At 44.3% G+C, this 21,138-nt stretch overlaps 1 protein-coding gene across 1 annotated transcript in view; it reads right to left on the reverse strand.

The window, feature by feature from the left end:
* Positions 1-21,138, reverse strand: part of LOC147705833 (ubiquitin carboxyl-terminal hydrolase CYLD-like) — a 199,882-nt gene that overhangs the window by 44,496 nt on the left and 134,248 nt on the right. The window contains exons 5-6 of the mRNA XM_086932277.1: positions 11,093-11,172; positions 9,337-9,403 (exon numbers count right to left, since the gene is read on the reverse strand). Of these exons, the coding sequence (XP_086788403.1) occupies positions 9,337-9,403; positions 11,093-11,172 (147 nt within the window). The remainder of the gene's footprint in view (positions 1-9,336; positions 9,404-11,092; positions 11,173-21,138) is intronic.

Here is a 21,138-nt window from a genome sequence, read left to right on the forward strand (position 1 = left end):
TGAAAGGCTTTGCTGTGTGCTGTGTCCTGAAGTGCCCGAGGAGAGCTGGCTCCCTGTTGTGGAAACTCAGGAACATAAAAGTTTCCAAGTGTGTCTCAGCGACACTGTGTGCGTGTGCTTTTTTCAGCCGGAGACCTTCGTAAGACGTGACCCGTGATCATGCGCACCCGGAGTCCAAGTGAGTCTCAGTAACGCTGTGTATGTGTGCTTCGTGCAGCCTGAGACCTTCGTGAGGATTGCCCTGTGATCGTGTGCACCCGGAGCTCAAGTGAGTCTCAGCGACGCTGTGTGGGTGTGTCTTGTTGCAGCCTGAGACCTTCGTGAGGATTGTCCTGTGATCGTGGGCACCCGGAGTCCAAGTGAGTCTCAGCAATGCTGTGTGTGTGTGCTTCGTGCAGCCTGAAACCTTTGAGACGATTGCCCTGTGATCGTGTGCACCCGGGGCTTAAGTGAGTCTCAGTGACGCTGTGTGTGTGCCCTGTGGCAGCCTGAGACCTTCGTGGGAACTTGCCCCATGACTGTGTGTCCTGGAGCAGTCTTGTTCTCTGCTTTGATCGATAGCGTGACCAGAAGTGCTGCGATTGTCATTGCCATCTGCCCTGACCGGCATCCCCAGAGGAGCTGTTGGAATTTACCGCCGCCGGCCCGTGCCTGCCTTTGCCAAAGAGAGACCTCGAACCATCACCGTCGGGGGTCACAGTTCTGGTGCCCAAGATCAACGAAGCCGCATCAGAGGCCATAGCCGCGAGGAGAGGAGAGTGAGATCGTACCCCAAGGTAACGCTCAGCGAGCGTGCATGTGTCGCCGCCTGAGGCGGGGTGGGGGCTACGAGAGAAACGCTCTTTGCCTTTCCCTCTTTGCAGCGTGAGCCTCCGCTCAAGTCCGTATCGCGGCCAGTACTTGCCGAAGAGTGGCATTATCATGGCCGGAATGTGGAGCTGCACTTTATTTTCCATCATAACAGAGTTGGGGGCATATTTTGGCAGTTGCTGATCAAGAGTCAATAAGAGTGACATAGAGACTGTCCGGAGCACCGCGATCGGTGTCGGAGTATGTTATTTTTGCATTACAAACTGCCTGATTGTTGCATTAAAAATTGCATTTTTTTTTTGCATTACGAACTGCCTTATAGTTGCATTACGAATTGCATTATTTTTGCATTACGAACTGCCTGATTGTTGCATTACGAATTGCATTACTTTTCCATTATGAACTGCCTGATTGTTGCCTTACAAACTGCATTATTTTTTACATCACAAAGTGCCTGATTCTTGCATTACAAACTGCATAGCATTGCATTAGGACTGCATTGGATCACTGAGAATTGCCCATTAATACTGCAAGAACCTACCAGGGCTTGCTGGCCTAATAACCGGCAAGGTGAAATATTACAAGTACGCACATGTTGCATTTTTATCATGTGGTCTCATCGTATATCTTGTTTTTATAAACATATGCTTGTTTTTCATGAAACTCGTGTGGAGTCCATTTGTGGTGTTACCACTAGGTTACTGAGAGTGTGGTTGCAAATACTTTACACATTTGCCTTGGAGATAAGCCTGGCTGCTCGCGCCAAGCTACTGAGGGGGTGAGCAGGGGCTATCTGAGAAGGTGTCCTTCCTTTCCCTGACTTAGAAGCAAGGGTCCCTCTTTGGACTAAGGTACCTACCTCAGCCAACGAGAGACCCCCAGTACTAACAGCCACTTAAAAAAAATATTAGCACTATTTTTAGCATGATGTTTGTCTTTGATAAGAGGTGTTAAGTGATCCTGTTAACCATAGCTTGGCGCCCCTTCATATCAATAAGAGGAAGCGTGGGTGCACAGTTTGAAGTCCTTTGAACAAGTGGAACCCACCAATGGGTGTGACTGGAATTCTGCATTTATGTGGCCGCAGCATTTTAGGCATGATTTTGGATTGAACACACCTGCCACATAATTCATCTTCTGCTGCATAATTTACAGATTACCATAAAAAGTCCTTTCTAGCTCAAACAGTACAAAAGTTACTAATAAAAGCACCACATGCAGTGCCACTCATTGCAGACCCTTTTCAGAGTGTAACTGATCACATTTCAGTTGCTGATTGCTGTACTCGGGTATCAATGAGGTCACACTTCTGCTTAGACAGCATTAATGTCAACTAAAATAACACTGCCACACAGTTGGCCACAATACGCTGCATAATTGGCTTCTTCTTGGCACATAATTTTGTCATTCCTAGTGCATACATTCGTCTTACAGTGCTGCATAATTCTATTGGCCTCACCTATGATGTAAAACTAAAGTGCAAGAGATAGTAGCAAGGTCTGCCAAATATTGATTAAACTTGAATCCAGTGCAAGAACTTCTGAAAATCCGCTCATCAACTACAACATCGAAACACAACCAAAAGGAAGAAGTCTGTTAGCCATGGTGCATCATGGACTACACCATTATTTGTCTTCATTTTTCTAGGTCACTACGGTACCCCATATTTCTATTCGACAAAGGGTATTGGCAGGGTTTGAAAGTCCGGTTACACGCTGACTGACACACGACCGGTAACCCGGAAACTGAAAACTCTATAGAAAACTACAGTTCCAGGCAATCTCCGCGAATCACGTCCGTACGTGTTTCAGGCGCCACCCAAGGAACAGGGTAAATGGCAGCCGCCAATCAACATCACTGCTGATTATTCTGTTGCAGAACCCCGGATATCTCCTTCGGTCTTCAGTCATCCTCAAAGCGGTAAGAGTGCGGTTTTCACGTTCTCTCTGTCCCGCATCCTGGGAGGATTGATTGTGCCCTTGCCAAGTTTAGCTGATTGTAACTTTCATGTTGGCTGAGACCACCAGTGCATAGTCTCTTGTGGGGAAGGTCTTTCTGATTCTATGTCAGGACGGAGGCGAGGATTATGCAGTCCTTTCTTCTCTTTATTAAAATAGCAAGTTCAAAGTAACATCACCAAAAACTTTATAAGAACTACAACTCCCATAAGCACATGGGGCACAGTGTCCATAGCAACCATCATCCAATGGCGAGGTCGTCTGTCGTATATCTGGTGCTGACGTCCCTTCCGCTTTCTCTTTCTTCTCTGCTCGTCAGATAAGTCACTTCATTTATCTTTTCTGACGTGTTGTGTTTTTTGCCTCATTACGATTTGCCTGTGCATTATATTCTGCTTCTGCGGTCTAGGTGCGCATTGTTTGCCCTGCTTCTGCGGTTGTTGACGCGCATCAGGCTTTGCTTTGCCGAGTCATTGCCGCCTCATCGCGGACCGCGTTAAGCGCGCTCGCGCGCTTTCCCGGTTCTAAGGGGCGCCCAGGTGCTACGGAGAGGCTGCCTTTGCGAGCTGGCTCGAGCGGTGTGGCGCCCTGAGGCAGATTCGTTCTGTCCTCACCAACCCTCGCCTGACACCGGCTTCGGTGCGTTTCTTCGCGCGCGTGCGTGCGCAACGCCATCTGGTGGCGGAAACGAGGTACTACACCTCAATTTTGACAGCTAGGCTGCCTGAGTACCGGCGAGGGGGCTACCTTCTTGTATTGATATATAAAGGTGTTAGGTGCTCTCACCCTCAATAATGATGACTTCAGACCAGTCTAAACCCCCAATTCAGGAGGCGGAGGAGCTTTGCCTCACACAACCCTTACCGCTTGCGGTGGGCCGCGCGTTATCACAGCTTGCGCCGCTGAGGGATAGAGTGGACGCTCTCGCCCAGAGCATCCCCGGGGTGTTTGGCACCACAGTGCCTGTGGACCGTGGACCCAAAGGCACGCAGGGTGGGGGTAAAAAGACAGCTAAGCGTCACGCGGGGCACCTGGAAGAGTTTGATCGTTTGAGGGACTCTTTCCGTAAGAGTGCACGGACGTTGAAGCACGTACCCTGCTGGGAGGGACTTTATCCCGGAGATGATGGCGACGAGGTAGCACAGGACACAGACCAGGAGGATGGTTTCCCCGTGGAGGGAGAGGGTGTTTCGGAGTAAGAGGTCTCCTCAGAGCATGAGGAGGGATACAAGGGTAGGCCTTGGCGCCCGGCGTCCCACTCATCGGGGTCCCAGGAAGGGGAGGACAGGACCTCCGATATGTTTGATCCGACGAAAATTTACCACCCTAGGTCGTCGGAGTGGATTCCTGATCCCAAGGTGGCGGCATACGCCGCAGGTAAAATTCGCCAACCCCTGGAGAAGGAGGTTAGAACCCATATGCGGGGAGAATGCCCTCGCCCGAAACTGGAGGGCAGGGTGGCTGCCACTCCGGACATAGATGAGAAACTCTGCGCGTTCTTTGCAAAGTTCATGAAGGACCCTAAAAAAGGCATAGATCGCTCCTGGCGTAAGGATAAGCTCTTGGACGCCGTAGGTCCTGTGACTCAGATCATCCAGTTGGCCGAGAGGGCCAGGGAGTCGGGAACTGCGCTATCCACGGAGGTCGTGGCAGGTTGGGCCCAGCGAGCCCTATGCTACTTGGGTAATGCGAACTGCGCATTGGCGGCTGAGCGGAGGAGGTCTCTCCTCATTAAGGTAGACCCTAAACTGGGGGATTTGGCCACGTCAGAAGCAGGGCCTATTGCACAGGGAAAGTTGTTTGGCGAGCCCTTCATTGAAGAACTCAATAAATTTGTCACTACCTTTTCCGCTCTGGATAAGGCCCAGACGTCCATCAAGAAGATTTTCCTGGGACGGGTTTTTGCAGGGGCCGTAAGAGGACGGGGTCGCTCCTCCGGCCACCAGTCCCAGCAAGGCCCCAACAACAAGAACCTGCTGCGTCGCAATAACGGCTGGAACGACGGCCGCCAGGGATCCCTCTATCCCAGTAGAGGAAAGGGGCGCGGCAAAGGCTAGAGAGGCGGAGCCAACGCTCCAGGAGGCCCATCCGGTGAGTGTTACCCTTTTTTCCCCGTCCGTCCTGGGGAAAAGGTTACGGGAGCATCTCCACAACTGGCGCAAGATCACTTCAGACCCTTGGGTTCTCCAAACGGTCAGGGGTTTCCGGATAGAGTTCTACGGTTCTCCCCGTCAGAGGGTTCACCTTCGCCCATTGGTATTTTTGGCAGAAGACAGGTTTCTGATCAGCAACGAGGTTGCGGATCTCCTCAGGAAAGGAGCGATCCGCAGGTCCCTGCTTCACCCTTCGGGATTCTTGAGCAATATTTTCTTGGTCCAAAAGAAGGCCAAGGTATTCCGCCCAGTGATACATTTGCGAGACTTCAACGAGTGGCTGGTTTACCGCCACTTCAAGATGGCGGGCATCCATCTCTTGCGCGATATTCTCCTCCAGGGAGATTGGATGGTGCGTCTGGACTTGAAGGACACTTATCTCACGGTGCCCAATTTTCTGCCTCATCGGCGGTTTCTTCAATTTCTCTGGGACGGAGTGGTTTTCGAGTTTCAAGCGCTTCTCTACGGCCTCTCATCGACCCCCTTGGTGCTTTACGAAGCTCCTCCGGCCGGTGGTGGAGACTCTCCAAGAGAGGGGCGTTCGATTGATCATATATCTAGACGATATACTGCTGTTGGATCAATCACCGACCGTCTCCGGTTCAACTTGAACATGACTATTGCTCTGCTTCAAGATCTGGGTTTTGTGATAAACGCCCAGAAGTTGGAGCTTCACCCGGCAACGAAGATCACCTTTCTGGGTTTTCTGATCGACTCGGGGACGGCCTCCATCAATCTTCCCCAGCAGAAAGTGACCAAAATTCGCAAAGAGCTCTCTCATGTTCTGAGGAAGGACAGAATCTCCCTTCGTCAGTTGGCCCGTATTGTGGGCCTCCTCTCGTCCTCGATCCAAACGATCTTCCCGGGTCCCCTTCATTACAGGCCCTTCAACGGTTGAAGGCGCAGCATCTCAGGAAGGGGCTAACGTATTCCGAACTCATCTCACTCACGGAGGAGACGAGGACGGAATTGCGTTGGTGGATCGAGCACATGAGTGCGTGGAACGGGAGAGCGATCTTTGGATTCAGTCCGGACCTGATCATCGAGTCGGATGCCAGCAGGTCGGGCTGGGGAGCGCGCTGTGGTGACATAACGATGGGGGGCCGTTGGTCGGAGGAGGAACTCCAACTGCACATCAACTGCCTAGAGCTTCTTGCGGGTTCCTTTGCGGTGAGGTCCCTGACTCAGCATCAAGTGTCGTGCTGCATCCTGCCGTGCATGGACAATGTGTCAGCGGTGCAGTATATCAATTGCCTGGGGGGCCCACGTCTCGGGCCTTGGCAGAACTGGCGAAGGACTTCTGGCACTACTGCCTGGAGAGGCAGAATACAGTGCCAGCGGATTATCTTCCGGGAAAACAGAAATCGATTGCGGACTGGCATTCCAGGAACTTCCACGACTTCAGCGACTGGCGACTGGAACGATCAGTCTTCCAGGCTTTGATGGCCAGGTGGGGTCCATGCTCGGTGGATCTCTTAGCGTCCAGGCTCAACCGGCAGCTTCCAAGGTTCGTGAGTTGGAGACCGGACCCGGAGGCGACGTCGGTCGATGCGTTCCTGCAGGACTGGTCGCAGGAGCAGGCCTACGCGTTTCCCCCCTTTCTGATGATTCAGCGAGTAGCGGCTCAGGTTCGCCGGCAGCAAGCGTGCATGGTCCTGGTGACTCCCTTCTGGCGAGCCCAGGCGTGGTTTCCGCAGCTGCTGGAGCTTTCTTGGGATTGCCCGATTCGACTGCCCTTGTTCCCCTCGCTGCTCTCGGGTCCCCTGGGAGAACCGCACTCGCTGGTACTTCAAGAGACCATGTCCCTTATGGCATGGAGGATTTCAGGGGACGCTGGCAAGACAGACGCCTTTCGCCGGACGCTGAGGACATCATCCGTCGGGCCTGGATCCCAGGAACCGTCAAGGGGTATCGCTCGGCTTGGCAACGGTGGCGTCGTTGGTGTGTGGTAAGACACGCCGATCCTGTGGGGTCGGACGTTAGTCACATCCTGAATTTTTTGGCCGAATTGGCGCAATCAGGTCTGGCCTATCGGTCTATTTACTCTTTCAGATCCACCATTTCGGCGGGCCATGCCCACATCGATGGGAAGCCAGCGGGGAGCATCCTTGGGTTTGCAAACTGATGAGAGGGGCTAGGCTATCTAAACCCCCGGAACACAGGTGTGATTGCCTCTGGGATGTGAACATCATTCTTCGTTTTATACGCTCGTGGCCAGATAATCAGCATCTTTCCAGGAAAGAACTGTCGGCTAAGTTGGCGATCCTGCTGTGTCTGGTCTCGTGTAAGCGAGCCTCTGACGTGAGAGCGTTGGATAGAGGGACTAACCTTCACGATAGCAAGGAGGACCAAGACTAATATCAGGTTGGTATCTTATCCGGTATTTCCAGATCAACCCAAACTTTGTGTGGTAAGGTGCCTTAAGGCGTATGAGGAGGTGACGACGGAATATCGCCCTCCGGGGGAACGCCAGCTTCTTATCGCAGAAACCTTTTAAGGCGGCTTCCTCTCATCCATCGCTAGGTGGGTCCGTTGGATCTTGACCGAAGCGGGGGTGGACGTGACCAGATTTGGGGCTCACTCCACGAGGGGTGCAATGGCCTCTAAGGCTGTGCAGGTAGGTGGTAGACTAGAGGACATCATGAACGCAGCAGATTGGTCCTCCGAATCCACGTTCAAAAAGTTTTATTTCAAACCCATCTATGGCGCTGCAGCATTGGTGGTGGATCAGCTTTAAACCTGCATAATCCTCGCCTCCGTCCTGACATAGAATGAAAAATTTCCTAGCTAACGTAACGGAAAGTTTCAATTCTATTAAGGACTAGGAGGCGAGGATTATCCCTCCCGAGACTTGGTGGTCTCGTCCCACCCTGGAGGCTACGTAAGCTCAGCAAGTAACATCTTACAGTATGGATTTGAAATGTGTATTCTGTTTTGCTGCACTATACTGATTACAATCCGAGTATGTTTTCTGTGTGCTAAATTCTCCTTGACATGATATTCACAGTGGTTAATTCTGTTGATGGATGTTGTGTATACTTCCTTGTTATGCTTTCTTCCATGGAGGAGAATTAAGATAATGGTTTGTCTTGTATTGGTTTAGGACAAGACCAGAAGATGGACTGATGAGATGTTCCGAGACTTTTCCTCACAGAGAAGAAGAGGAAGCGGAAGGGACGTTAGCACCAGATATACGGCGGACTACCTCGCCATTGGATGATGGTTGCTATGGACACTGTGCCCCATGTGTTCATGGGAGTTGTAGTTCTTATAAAGTTTTTGGTGATGTTACTTTGAACTTTCTATTTTAATAAAGAGAAGAAAGGGCTGCATAATCCTCGCCTCCTAGTCCTTAATAGAATTGAAACTTTCAGTTACGTTAGCTAGGAAATGTTTATTCCTCAGACTCCTCTGATTCCGTGAGTCCTACTCTCCCATTGGTCGAGGCTGACATTTAGCAGTTTCTTGCGGGGGATGTGTTTGCTGAGTTACATACTTTTTGGGATTTCTCTCCTGTTGGATGAGGCTGTTTATAGCAGTCTCTTGCGGGTGAGTTTTCTAAACCTCACTAGTAACGCTTCGTTGAGTGGTTCAAGTGAATCATGGCTATGTGTCACACTTGCTCGACAGTAAGAAGTGGAATAACAGTGCTACATAACTGAAGCAGGATTATTTGCCATCATTCCTATGTTCAGTTTGGATGAGAACAGTTTGATTCAGTTATTTATCGTCTGAACTGTTATTATTGTGGGCTATGTTAAGATCGTTATTAACTTAGCCAGAACCTACTTTGTTTCAGTTTGGTTGTTCTTTATCTTCTATCCCAGGAGCAAGATAGAAGAAAGGGTGTCCCGCCTGTCTTGGCATTTCAATCTACAACTGTTACCACATACATTTATAGGTAGGTGTGAGAGAGGGAGCATTGATAGTATAACCGAGTGTCATAAAGGTTAGGAGTTATTTCACATGTGTATTCTCTTTTTATTTAATTGTTCATGTGGAAACCTTGCATCCACCCTACTCTCTTCTGGCATCAAAAGCTTACCTTTTTTTCCTTTGCAGGTAGGGAGTATGTCGTTTAGTAATAATGGAATGTGGTAAATACTTCTGTGGAAATACAGGTATATGGATATACACTTACCTTGTGTTCCTTGTTTTCTTGCCCAGATCTCCCTCCCAGCTGTTCCTACCTTTTCCTTCCTTAGCTTGACTATGCTAACAGTCTGTGTGTATTCACATTCCAGACTGGGGGCCGTCGAGAGGTGGACCCCTTTTGAGCATCAGCACAATCCTGAGGGTTCTGGAAGGAGGAGCCTGACAGATATACAGTATGTGTGCTTTAAATACCTATTGAGAAAGTCAAAGTATAGAGATCATAGAAAAGAGCATGGATGGAAAAGACAGACAACACCGACCTGATTTTCAACAAGGGCTCCACAGACAGAACGTCCTGTAATAATGTGCTGAGGAATTCCTCTGGATCTAAAGAGAAAGAAAGAAAAAAAGAGTCAGTGTTGTCCTCAGTTTTGCAGTGTTCCATTGTGCTACCTAGCTGGTACTCTGGTGCCACAACAACACGTGGCCCCACAAACGCCCAGCTAGCCAATTAGCAGCCTGATACCATGATAATCCGAGTGCACAGATATGATTGAATCCTACCTAGTTCTTTCTGTTGTCTGCAGTAGGATAGATAAATATTCAAGCATGTTGGGCAAACATTTGCCTGCAGGGAATGCCCTCCAAACAGGTGGGGGTAGCTACACTGAAAGAATTATAGTAATCTCATTCCTCTTCCTTGACCTAGTCCATATGTAGATTGAAGTGTGTGAGACAAGTACTTCACTGTGCATCATGATCCTTCCCCATCTACCTACCATAGTGCCACCTTCCAATGAAACAGCCATAAGGAATACATTTTCTGTACCACCTCCTGTCTAGACAACCAACAGAGAACTTCCATCAAAGGGATAAGCCACCATGGGGAATAATGTAGGGTCATAAGGGCTAGGGATGAGGAAGATAAATCTGAGTGATGTGGTCACTGGTTAGTAATTAAAATATACCGCGTTATGCCTTCTCATCCAGGTCCTTGCATACCTTAAGACTAAAGTTCACGCACATGCTTATGCTCTGATACACATGATATATTGTGAGATAGATGATAAATGCTGGGCATGCTTGAATGAAAGCATCTAGAGAGCCAGGATTAAAAGATAATGAAATAGGCAGACACCTGCATTCAAATTCCTTGATTGTCCGGTCATCCCTATCTAGAGGATAGTGGGGGCAAATGGTGGACAGTGTCTTATGTATATCTAAGAGAGAAGCCCCCATTTATTTATAAAGTTTTATATAGCGCGAACGCCACAGATGATATCTGGCATCCCTACAGATGATCCACCACTGACAGGACTTGGTATCTCTGTGTGGGCCAACTCATGTGCCATGGGAATCACAATACAAATTGACCTTGTCTACTGTCACTGTGAACCAGGTCAATTGCTGACCAGGTCAAATTGTTGAAGAGGCCATCATACTGTTAGGACTGACTGACCCTACAAATGCTGTTAATATACTCTGCACTCATCCAGTATTTGAAAAAGTGCCTCTTCAGCATAGTTTGTATTAACAACAATCTGAGAGCACAATTTCCTAATGCTTGTTAAAAGATATAGGGACCTTTGGTACAATCTTCGACCTATATTTAACTATAGTCCTGCTTGGAAAGACACAGTGGTATGGATGAGAAATTAAGAGAAAACCTAATTGCTCAAATCTGTAAGTAGAAGTGGTGGTCACCTAGGATAATGTTTTACCAGATAAATGCTTCAAGGTAATAGCTACCATGCCACTCGAGAGACCGGCCTATGCAAATTAGACTTAGCCCTGCTCTAATAGGAAGGGTAGTACCAAACTCATGGCACCCTTACTGCAACTGTGAGACAAATCTAATATCAATGTCTTGAGTGATTGATTTCACTAGTGATCCCACACTATGAGAACAATTCAGTGGCCTGAAGCTGACGAGCTCCAGCATAACATGGGTGGGATTGTGGCTGATGTCTTCATGTCCCTCTGGGAAGAGCCAGCATTGCAAGAAGCGGAAGTGTATGGGTAGAATTGAGCCGGGCTATGTCTGTAGTCATTCAGGATCCACCGCGGCCAACTCACCTTTCTCCTCAGTCATAAAGCTTTCACATCTTAGGGATCTCCTCAGCTTCATCACACTCTCAGCCCCCACAAAGCCGTGCCTTTAATGAAACAAAAAACGGAAATTAGGACAATTTTAGTCATCAACATGGCAGCTGTGATGTGAGGAGCAGATCAGGTCAATGAGCAAGTGCCCTTCTCAATTACTGTTACTTTACACTGAGCTCTTCTGCTCTACAAGGATCGAGATAGTTCAGTGTGTGAAGGCATCTGCTACAGATATATGTTTGTAAAACTGTAAGTCAAGCGCCTGAATCCCTCCTGAAAATTATATATTGAAGTCTTTTCTCTTTTAACCATTACTATTTCCATAAGACACTCAACACATCACCCAATACATATCAGAATGCAACAATATACTGTCCAACAGCTGGCTGTCCTAGACCACAATACACTTAACACACAGCACCGAACTGTACAAACCATACCGTGTCACAGTTTGCCAACATAAACAATGCACCACTAATACCATAACCAGGGTGACTGGAATTATGTGGCAAAGGAGGGCCAAATTATACATCCATAACAAAAGGGTCGGATCAAAAATAAGATAGGTATCTAGGCACAGGTATTCAACTATAAACAACAATTAGTAAGTACCTATTTTAATCAATTAGAGCCCCAAAATCCATGACATCTGTATAAATTCATCTTCATTACAATACATTTGACCTGTCCCATTGTATTGTTTTATATTCAGGAAGTAAGGTTACATGCATGATATACATTTTATTGAATGTAAATTCAATCAAATTTACATCATGCATTTAAAGATATAGATATTTCCTGTATTTAAAACAATACAATAGGACAGGTCAAATTATATAGCAATGAAGACAAAATTATGCAGCAAGAAGTGACATATTATGTGACATAATGTAGCAAAATCGTTTGCAGTATTATGTTATTATTTTGGCATTTACCCTCCATTTATACTGGTTGCGCGAGGTTTCAACTAGTTTAACACCTGAATACAGCAATCAGGGACCGATCAACCTTGACAAAGAGTCTTTCACTGCGCTGAAGCAAGTGTGGTACTTTTTAGTAGCTTTTGAACCATTTGAACTAAAAACAAATTTTTGTAGGTGAAATCTACAAACTACGCAGTTGATAATGGATTAAATGGCAAATGCATAATTATGCAGAAACACTACGTATACATAATCACATAATTCCAGTGTCCCCGACCATATCACAGGATTACAGAGCACTCCATGCCTACGAGGTACTACTATACAACAAACATAACCCAGAACACCACAATAGTCCAACCAAAACTTGATACTGGACACTACATGAAATTAATAATTGCCAAAAGAAGACAGAACAGTGCCAACTCGTAAGGGAAATCCCTAGCCATTAGGGACCAACCTAATTTTCAGCATCTCCACTAAGCAAAGGGCGAGACGTCTAACAAGGAACTGCTTAGGACATCAGACCCCACATCAGTGTTTTTAATCATGTGCTACGACTTGCGGCTCCCAACTTTGCGTGGACAAAGAGGAAGAGGGTTAGTGACGACATGGTATGGTGACTGCAAGTCACCCAACACCTGACCAACTGCAAACACACATGCGTCCAACTCAAGACAACATTAATTAGAGTGCCATCAAGGGACAGTGACATACATACTTCATGCCAAAAACTAGCCACTGGGGCGACAAGCATTTCTCAGCCACGCTTGTTTGCATGCACTGTGGTAGCAAGTCCAGCCTTCTCATGGAAATCTCCATGGTAATAACCAACAATCAGAAATTAGAGGTTCTGTGGAACAGGGAGCACATGGAAAGAGATATTTTAATTAGAAATGGGTTGAAGCGGTTTGTCGCTTGACCTAATGCCCTAAGTGAAAAAAGACGCTTTGGGCCATCTCATTACCAGGCTACTAACACTGACCAGCTATAGTGCCACAGGAAACGAATGCTGTGCTTTGTTAACAAAAAACATAACATAACAACACCCCAGTAGCCACAGCCCAGTATATGCCACACAAAGGTATACTCAGATAAGAGTATACACTGTGGAACACATTAATGAGTGCATGCTCAGATCTTAGCTCAAGCAAGTCAAGAGGAGTTAGGTTGGCCATGGGCCCCAATTGTTGAAGACCCGACTTCTGTAAGTGAGGATGGAGACCTTGTATCTGGTGTTCAGAAAGATGCTGAGGCCCCTCTTCCAAAAGGGGCAGACACATCATCCATGTCCACGTACATTGGGTTCTGCATGCATTAAGTTGGCACGCGCATTGTACACTGCATCTTCAGAAGGGCACGGTTGTTTAGGCAGTGTGGTGCAGTGAATGCATAACATTATTTTACGCTGTACAGGCATGCTGCCCTTACAAAGAAGTGTACAATAATTGCACATTTTACGACAGTGTTCTAAATTTAGCTGCTGGCAATTGGCCATGTAAAAAAAATGAAGGTGGAAATTAGCATAAAGAATGGAAATAACTACAGTTTGTGTGCATTTATCGTCATTTGTCACACCTCAGTTTTAATTGGGGCAAAAACTAACCTGTGGCAGTATTACAGAAAGTGCCTTTGGGGGGCCAGTGGGTGCTTGTGCCTGTTTTTTGGTATTACTGAAAGACGCACAGACGCTTGTGAAACTCCATCTTTAATATGGATGTCATGGGTGTACATTTTCTCCCTCACTCGTCCTCGATGAGAATGAGATGATAAGCCATATCTCCTGTCGTGCTTTCTGACAAATTGAAAGGCACTCACTCCTTTCCATTACTATATTTTCACAACTCCAGATGAAGACATGAAGAACCAATGAGCATTCCCTTGAGAACTGAAAGAGAGTCATTTAGGTGACAGCAGATTACATAGGGTGGACACATTCTCTTACTGACTTAGGAACTGGCTTTCTGTTACATCCTTCACTGCAGATTACCTTTATGTCCATTAACCTTTACCTGCACTGTTCACATTGTTTCTGGTCATCTGGTACTTGCATCTTGTTTAGATTCTAAGGGGATTCTGATTCTGGAGTGATGTGGGTGGATGGAGTTCAGTTGTATCTGGAGTATCGAGATGGAAGATGCATAATGCTGTGCTGAAGATTAAATATTTATGAAAATTTTAATTTTAATTTTGGATTTATTATAACATTTTTGGCGACGAGGGAAAAGAACCACTCCAGTCATTCAGCAGCACAGGCACAGGAGTGTTTCTTAAACCCACGGACATCTAAAACTCTCAGGTACTTTTACTTTATTCTGTGTACTTATACACCAACGCTATCATTTATGTACGTGCACTGACAGCACCAGCAGCAGAAAGTATTTTGCCAGCGCTTTGTCTCTGTGTTTTGACAGCACCTGCGGCAGTTGTGATGTTAATTGATACGTTTGAACACCAGTGAGAGTTCCAAGCCGTGAAAAACTATTAATTAAATTCGCATTGCCAAATTCTTTATATGGCAGTATTATTATTGTCATATTTATTTTTAAAGATTCCGTGAATACAATTTTCTCCAAACGTCAGTTTCAGAAGGAAAGGGGAGAAATTTGTTGGTTTAATTGCATTATCGAAGTACTGATAACTTCTACTTTTCAAAGATTTACTACAAACAAGTGCGTATCTGCTACTAGTGTTTTACTGTTTCAATCACTAGTCATACCGTCTTCATCGTGAGCACCGGCGGCATCTACAACTGCCATACTGTTTTCTTTTGAACACCGGCGGCATTTTTCAACAGGACTGCATCTTTTGGATCACAGAGCATTCCAGTGTCCAGCGTTCTTCCTCTACGTTCTATTCCTTCTGACAAGACGACAGAACGACGACACGCACTAATCACGTAACCACACAGCTTCCGGTACGTGAAACGTGATCGGCGGCCATTTTGGTTACCGTAGTAACCGGACCACAATGTTTCACGGAGCTACAAGAAAGTCGGCAAATACATATTATTGCTGCAATTTTACATCGATATATGTGCTACTATTTTGGACAGAAAAGAGTTCTTTTAGTCATTTATTTTACATGCAGTTTTCAGGGTACAATTTTGTTTCCTTTCTGTAGTTAGTGTCATCAAATGTAGTATGTTTTGGTGATATGTGCAAGTAGTATTTAGAGGGAGTCACACATAATATAAGCCATTGTATGTTGACAGTACCTCATTAGATACAGTTTCTTCATCCGTTTTTATATTATTTCTATTTTTTTTTAATCCATCTATTATTTATTTTCTGTTGGGTACAACATGCAATTTGATCCGCCAGCTAAATGTTTACAATCTAAAGAAGATCCGCCAATTCCTTGGGCAAGGTGGAAAGAGGAATTCATTACTTACATGAAGGCTATAGATGGGGAACGGATGGGGGCAGAAAGAAAAAAAAGCATTCTGTTACATTGTCTGGGTTTGGAAGGCCAAATGTTGTTTAGAGCATTACCACAAGTCATTTCTCAAAGTGAGGGTGGAGGAGACAACATTAATGTATACAATGAAGCTTTATTGAGAATGGAAAAGAGATTCAAACCTATTACCAGTATTGCGTTGAACAGATTTAAATTTTATACTAGAGCACAGAAAGATGATGAAACATTCGATGACTTTCTCACAGGTTTGAGAAACTTATCCTTACATTGCAACTTTGGCATGTTAACCGATGAAATGATAAGGGATCAGATAATTGTGCATGTCAAGAATAAGAAAATTCAAGAGAGATTATGGGTATTAGGTGATCCCAGTTTGGCTGAAGCTATTTCAGAAGAAAAAGCATTAGAACAAACAGAAAAATGGATGGAAGTTGTTAACCACTTCAGTGCTAAGGCACTCATTATACTTTCCATTCATTTTCCATTGAAATGAATGGAAAGTTCATGACGAGTTACCCTTGTCATTAGCAGCCAAGAGGTTAAGCATAATACCAGTAAATATAGTAGTGAAGAAGAAATATGCTTTGTCAAACCTAAGAATGAACAACCTCAGACACAACACCAGTCTTATCTTCCATACAATTTATAAGGGTAACAACAATAAAAACATTTACAATCAAACTCACAGTTTTGGTATTTGCTACAGGTGTGGCAATAAGTAACACATAGCTTCTTTTCCAGGGTGTCAGGCAATCAACAAGGAATGCAAAAACTGTGCCAGAATTGGTCATTTTATGAGTGTGTGTGGAGATATTAGGCGCAATACAACACAGGCACGTGGAGTGGTGTCTTATATTACAAGCAATGAGAGTATTAATTCAAACTTGGTAGAGCGAGTTGACAATGTAGACAAAGGTTTTGTAGTTTCAATTATAGATGTTGTTCCGAGTCATATTATGAAATCACCCAATGCTACATTTCAAGTATGTGGTGTGGATATTTAATTGATGGTGGAATCAGGTTCCCCCTGGACAATAATTACACACCAATATTTTCTTGAAAAATTGAACCAATTATTTTGAGAAGATTTACTACCATCCGACATTGTTGCAGAAAGTTTTGATGGTACCAAGATTGATGTGGAAGGTTTCTTTCTAGTGAATTTATATTTTAAACATAGGTGTGCATCTATTAAATTGTACATTGCAAAAAAAGGGGTCAATGTCTTAAGATGGCATGACCAGTATAAACTTGGCATAATGCCTAATCCGAGGGCAATCTAACCCATATCCTTATGTGATGAATCTCTATTCGACAAAATAGCTTTGGTTAATTCTGATAATAAGGTGGATAAAAGGGTACAGAAGTTATTGAATAGTTTTGGCAATGCGTTTTGTGATAAATTGGGAAAGTTAAAGAATTTCTCTCACAAAATTGTGTTAAAAGACAATGCAAAACCAATCAAACAGAAAATAGGAGGTGTGCCAATCAGCATAAGACAAGAACTGAAAGAAATGCTTAAGGAATTAGCCAACGAGGGTGTTATTGAGGCCATAGAATCTGCAGAGTGGGTTTCTCCCATTGTTCTTGTCCACAAGCCCAATCAAAAATTGAGGGTTTGTGTGGATTTGAGAGCTCTTAATGCCAATATTATCATTGATTGCCACCCATTACCAAACATCAATGAGGTAGTATCTATGTTTGAAGGGGCTCAGATATTTTCTACATTAGACCTACGTTCAGCGTACCATCAGATAGAACTAATGGAAGAATCAAAAAAACTCACAGCTTTCATCACGCCATTTGAGTTATATCAGTATACAAGAATGCCTTTTGGCCTGGCGTCGGCAGCGTCAGTATTTCAGAGAGTTATGTTCCAGATATTTAGAGATGTGGGTGATTTTGTCAAGTGTTTACAGGACATTTTAATTTTCTCAAAAAATGAATCTGAACATATAAAATATTTGAATGAATTTTCTATGAGATTAGAAAAACATGGCCTTACTTTGAAAGGACACAAATGTAAGTTATTTAAATGTACTGTTGAATATTTTGGTCACACATTATCAGGTAATGGTATAGTACCAAAGAAAACTAATGTAGACGCTATTGTGAAAGCTCCATCCCCGGTTAACAAAGATCAGCTGTTATCTTTCACAGGGATGTGTGAATACTACAGTAAATTTGTGGAGAGTTTTGCGACTAAAATGGAACCACTGAGAGTTTTGTTGAGACAGAATGCGAAATATGAATGGTCAGATAAACAGCAAGAGGCTTTTGAATGTATTAAAAAAAGACATTATTAATGCACCCACAATTAAACCGTTTCGGATTAAGAAAGAATGTATAATAACAGTTGATGCCAGTCTGTATGGATTAGGAGGAATTTTATCACAAAGGGAAGGAAGAGGTGAATGGAACGTAGCCTTCGCTTCGCGCACGTTGAATGAATGTGAGAGAAAATATGCGGCAATCGAAAGAGAACTTCTGGCATGTGTGTGGGCGGTTGAACATTTTAGATTATATGTCTGGGGTAGCAGGTTTATCCTCAGAACTGACCACAAACCCTTAGTCAACATATTATCCACAGGTGGTGGATGGCACTCCACTGCTAGGATAGCAAGATTAGCTTCCAGGCTACAAGAGTACAATTTCAGTACAGAGTACGTTCCAGGGAAGAAACATGTCACAGCTGACTTCCTATCTAGGTTACCATGGGAGCAAGACAAAATTAGTTTGATCACAGAATCTGAGTTTGTTGTCACCATTGCTGATGTGGTTGGTGAGCAATTCCAAGAAATTACGGAAGAATATTGGAACAACTGTATAAGTTCAGATGACAGATGGTCTGTATTAAAAAAATATGCGATTGAGGGATGGCCTAAAAATAACTTTATTAAGGAAGAGTTATTACCCTTTGCTAAGGTAGCTGATGAATTGGAATTTGAGGGCGATTTTTCTTTATTCAAATCTGGAAAATGTGTTCCACCTCAGGGTATGCAGGATGTGATACTCAAGTTTGCTCACAAAACGCATCCTGGAATATCATCTATGAAACGTTTGATTAGGAGTTATTTTTGGTGGCCAGGTATGGATATGTTCATAGACAGGGTGGTAAGAGAATGTGAAGATTGTGTGTCAAGTGAAAAAATGCTTAAAACAAATGTTCCACCTTTGAAGGTAGTGAAGTGGCCAGAAGTGCCATGGCAAAAGTTGGCATTTGATATTTCGGGGCCATTCAAGAACTTGCCAGATAACTCACAATATGCGTTAGTTATGAATGAATATCACTCAAAATGGCCAGAGATAAAATTTGTATCCAAAGCTACCACAAAAGCGGTTATTTTATTTTTCAAGGAAGTTTTTGCGCGGGAAGGATGTCCTTCCACACTGGTTACAGACAATGGTGTACAATTGACTTCAATTGAAATGGAGAATTTTCTTTAAAAATGTGGGGTCACACATACATGAACATCATTATATGAACCACATGAAAATGGGCAAGTGGAAAGGTTTAATAGAGTGTTGAAATCTTTTGTGTTTGAGGCGACAAAAACAGGTGGAGACTGGATGAATTCATTAAGAGAAAAATTGTGGGTTTATCGCAGTATGCCTCACACCACAACGGAACTAAGTCCGTTTAAGTTACTCAAAGGAAGGGATCCGGCATCAAGGATCTGTCCATGGTGGTTCAAAAATAAATGCCAAGGAAAACTTGATATTAAAGAATGTGTGCATGACACAGCTAAAAGAGTTGAGACCAAACAAAAGAAAACTGTAAAATGGTATAACGAGAAGTGGAAAGTTAAGGTTCATGATTTTATGGTGGGAGATTGGGTTAGGATTTTAAGACCTGGTTATGAATGAAAAAAAGGTTATGTAAATTTGGGAAACCTATTCAAATCAAAACATTGTTTTCTAATTCTATAATTACCCAGGATTGAAAATTGTGGAATGTAAGGAAAATTGAAAAATGTAATAATCTTAACTGTGGGTCTAGGATCAATGATCGTTCTGTTACTGGTGTACCAGAGCTGAATGGTGATGACTCTGTTGCTTCGAGGGTCAAACTTTTTGTTCGCACAAGTAATAGACCTAGCAGGTTCAATGACTTTATCTGAATATTAGTATGGTAATTTCTTTAATCATCTTTAATAAGGGGGATATGTTACATCCTTCACTGCAGATTTCCTTTATGTCTATTAACCTTTACCTGCACTGTTCACATTGTTTCTGGCCATCTGGTACTTGCATCTTGTTTAGATTCTAAGGGGATTCTGATTCTGGAGTGATGTGGGTGGATGGAGTTCAGTTGCATCTGGACTATGGAGATGGAAGATGCATAATGCTGTGCTGAAGATTAAATACTTATGAAAATTTTTATTTGAATATTGGATTTATTATAACACTTTCACTCTGGGCTAACTTGCTGCTTACCATTCCGGGTAGAGCGTCTTTTCATAAGATGGTCGCAAAGGTTACACTCCATCCTACTGTATGCTCTTCAGTATTTCTAAATAAGTATTTGATGGAATAGACAGAGAAATATAGAAACTCTTGTGGAGTTGGGGATGTGGGAGGCATGAGAGAACAGAATTGGGTACTTTCATAGACGATAGAGGAGGGTCAGTGTAGAATCGCCAAACATAAGTAAATATAACTGGGTCATACAACACCTGATAATAAATAAATGTCAGTACATGCCCAGGAAAGACATTTTTAACATTTAGAAATGATAACATTGGACAATGCACAAGGGAGCATTGGCTGCAGGGTAGAAAGGCAAAACTCTCTTTTTGGATAGGAATAAATGTGTCCTGAAAGGTATAGGGGCATGTACCCCTGTCCTGGGTGACATGTGTACCTGGTACCCTGACTTTTGTTGTGGACATGGTGTCACACTAATCTAGTGTTTGTGTGTGCATAGGGCTAGGTCTTTCCTTGACTCTCTAAAGTCCTGGACCTGTGCTGTGATCCGGGGGTGTCAGGCAAAGCTGCCCTCATAGTGGAAAGTAAACTACCACCCTTGTCCGGGCTTAGCACATAAAGCAGTGGTGGCAGCCTACTGTGTTTGTGATATCATATGGCGGACCAGACCATTTTATCCCTGTCAATAGGAATCTGACCTACTGGCCTCTCTCATGTAAACTTCCCAGATTCCTACACTGACATCCTGTGTGCATGTTAAGTGGCTGTGTGCATAGAGTATGCGTGTAGTACATGTGTGATAGTAGGACTCTATATGTATGAGTTTAAGTATTGAAGTCATTGGAATGAATTCTGAATGCCTCTGGCTTACCATGGCAGAAAATGGAGGATGAGGACAACTTCTCCAGGCAGTAAAAGTGTATTGCCTGTATCCTGTGGCCAGAGGGTGAAAATTCAGACACTGACGTGAGGAGGATGGATGCAGGGAGATGCTTAGAATTACCATGAAGACTTTGTGAGGAAAGGGCTGCCCATTAGTGCTTCATGAGCAATGCCTGTTGGTCGATGTTAGACATTAAGAGTGGGAATGGAATTTCTGTTGTTCAAGGCAAGGACGTTTCTAGGTTTGGCCTGCCCTTTTTATGTCACTGATTACTGATTCAAAGAGACTGGTGACAACCAGGTGCAGAAAACTCATACTTTATTGTGCCCATGGTGTGATTTCTCCAGCTTGAAGATAACCACGGT

Source organism: Lissotriton vulgaris, chromosome 7 (genome assembly GCF_964263255.1).
Source record: "Lissotriton vulgaris chromosome 7, aLisVul1.2, whole genome shotgun sequence".
NCBI classification, from domain to species: domain Eukaryota; kingdom Metazoa; phylum Chordata; class Amphibia; order Caudata; family Salamandridae; genus Lissotriton; species Lissotriton vulgaris.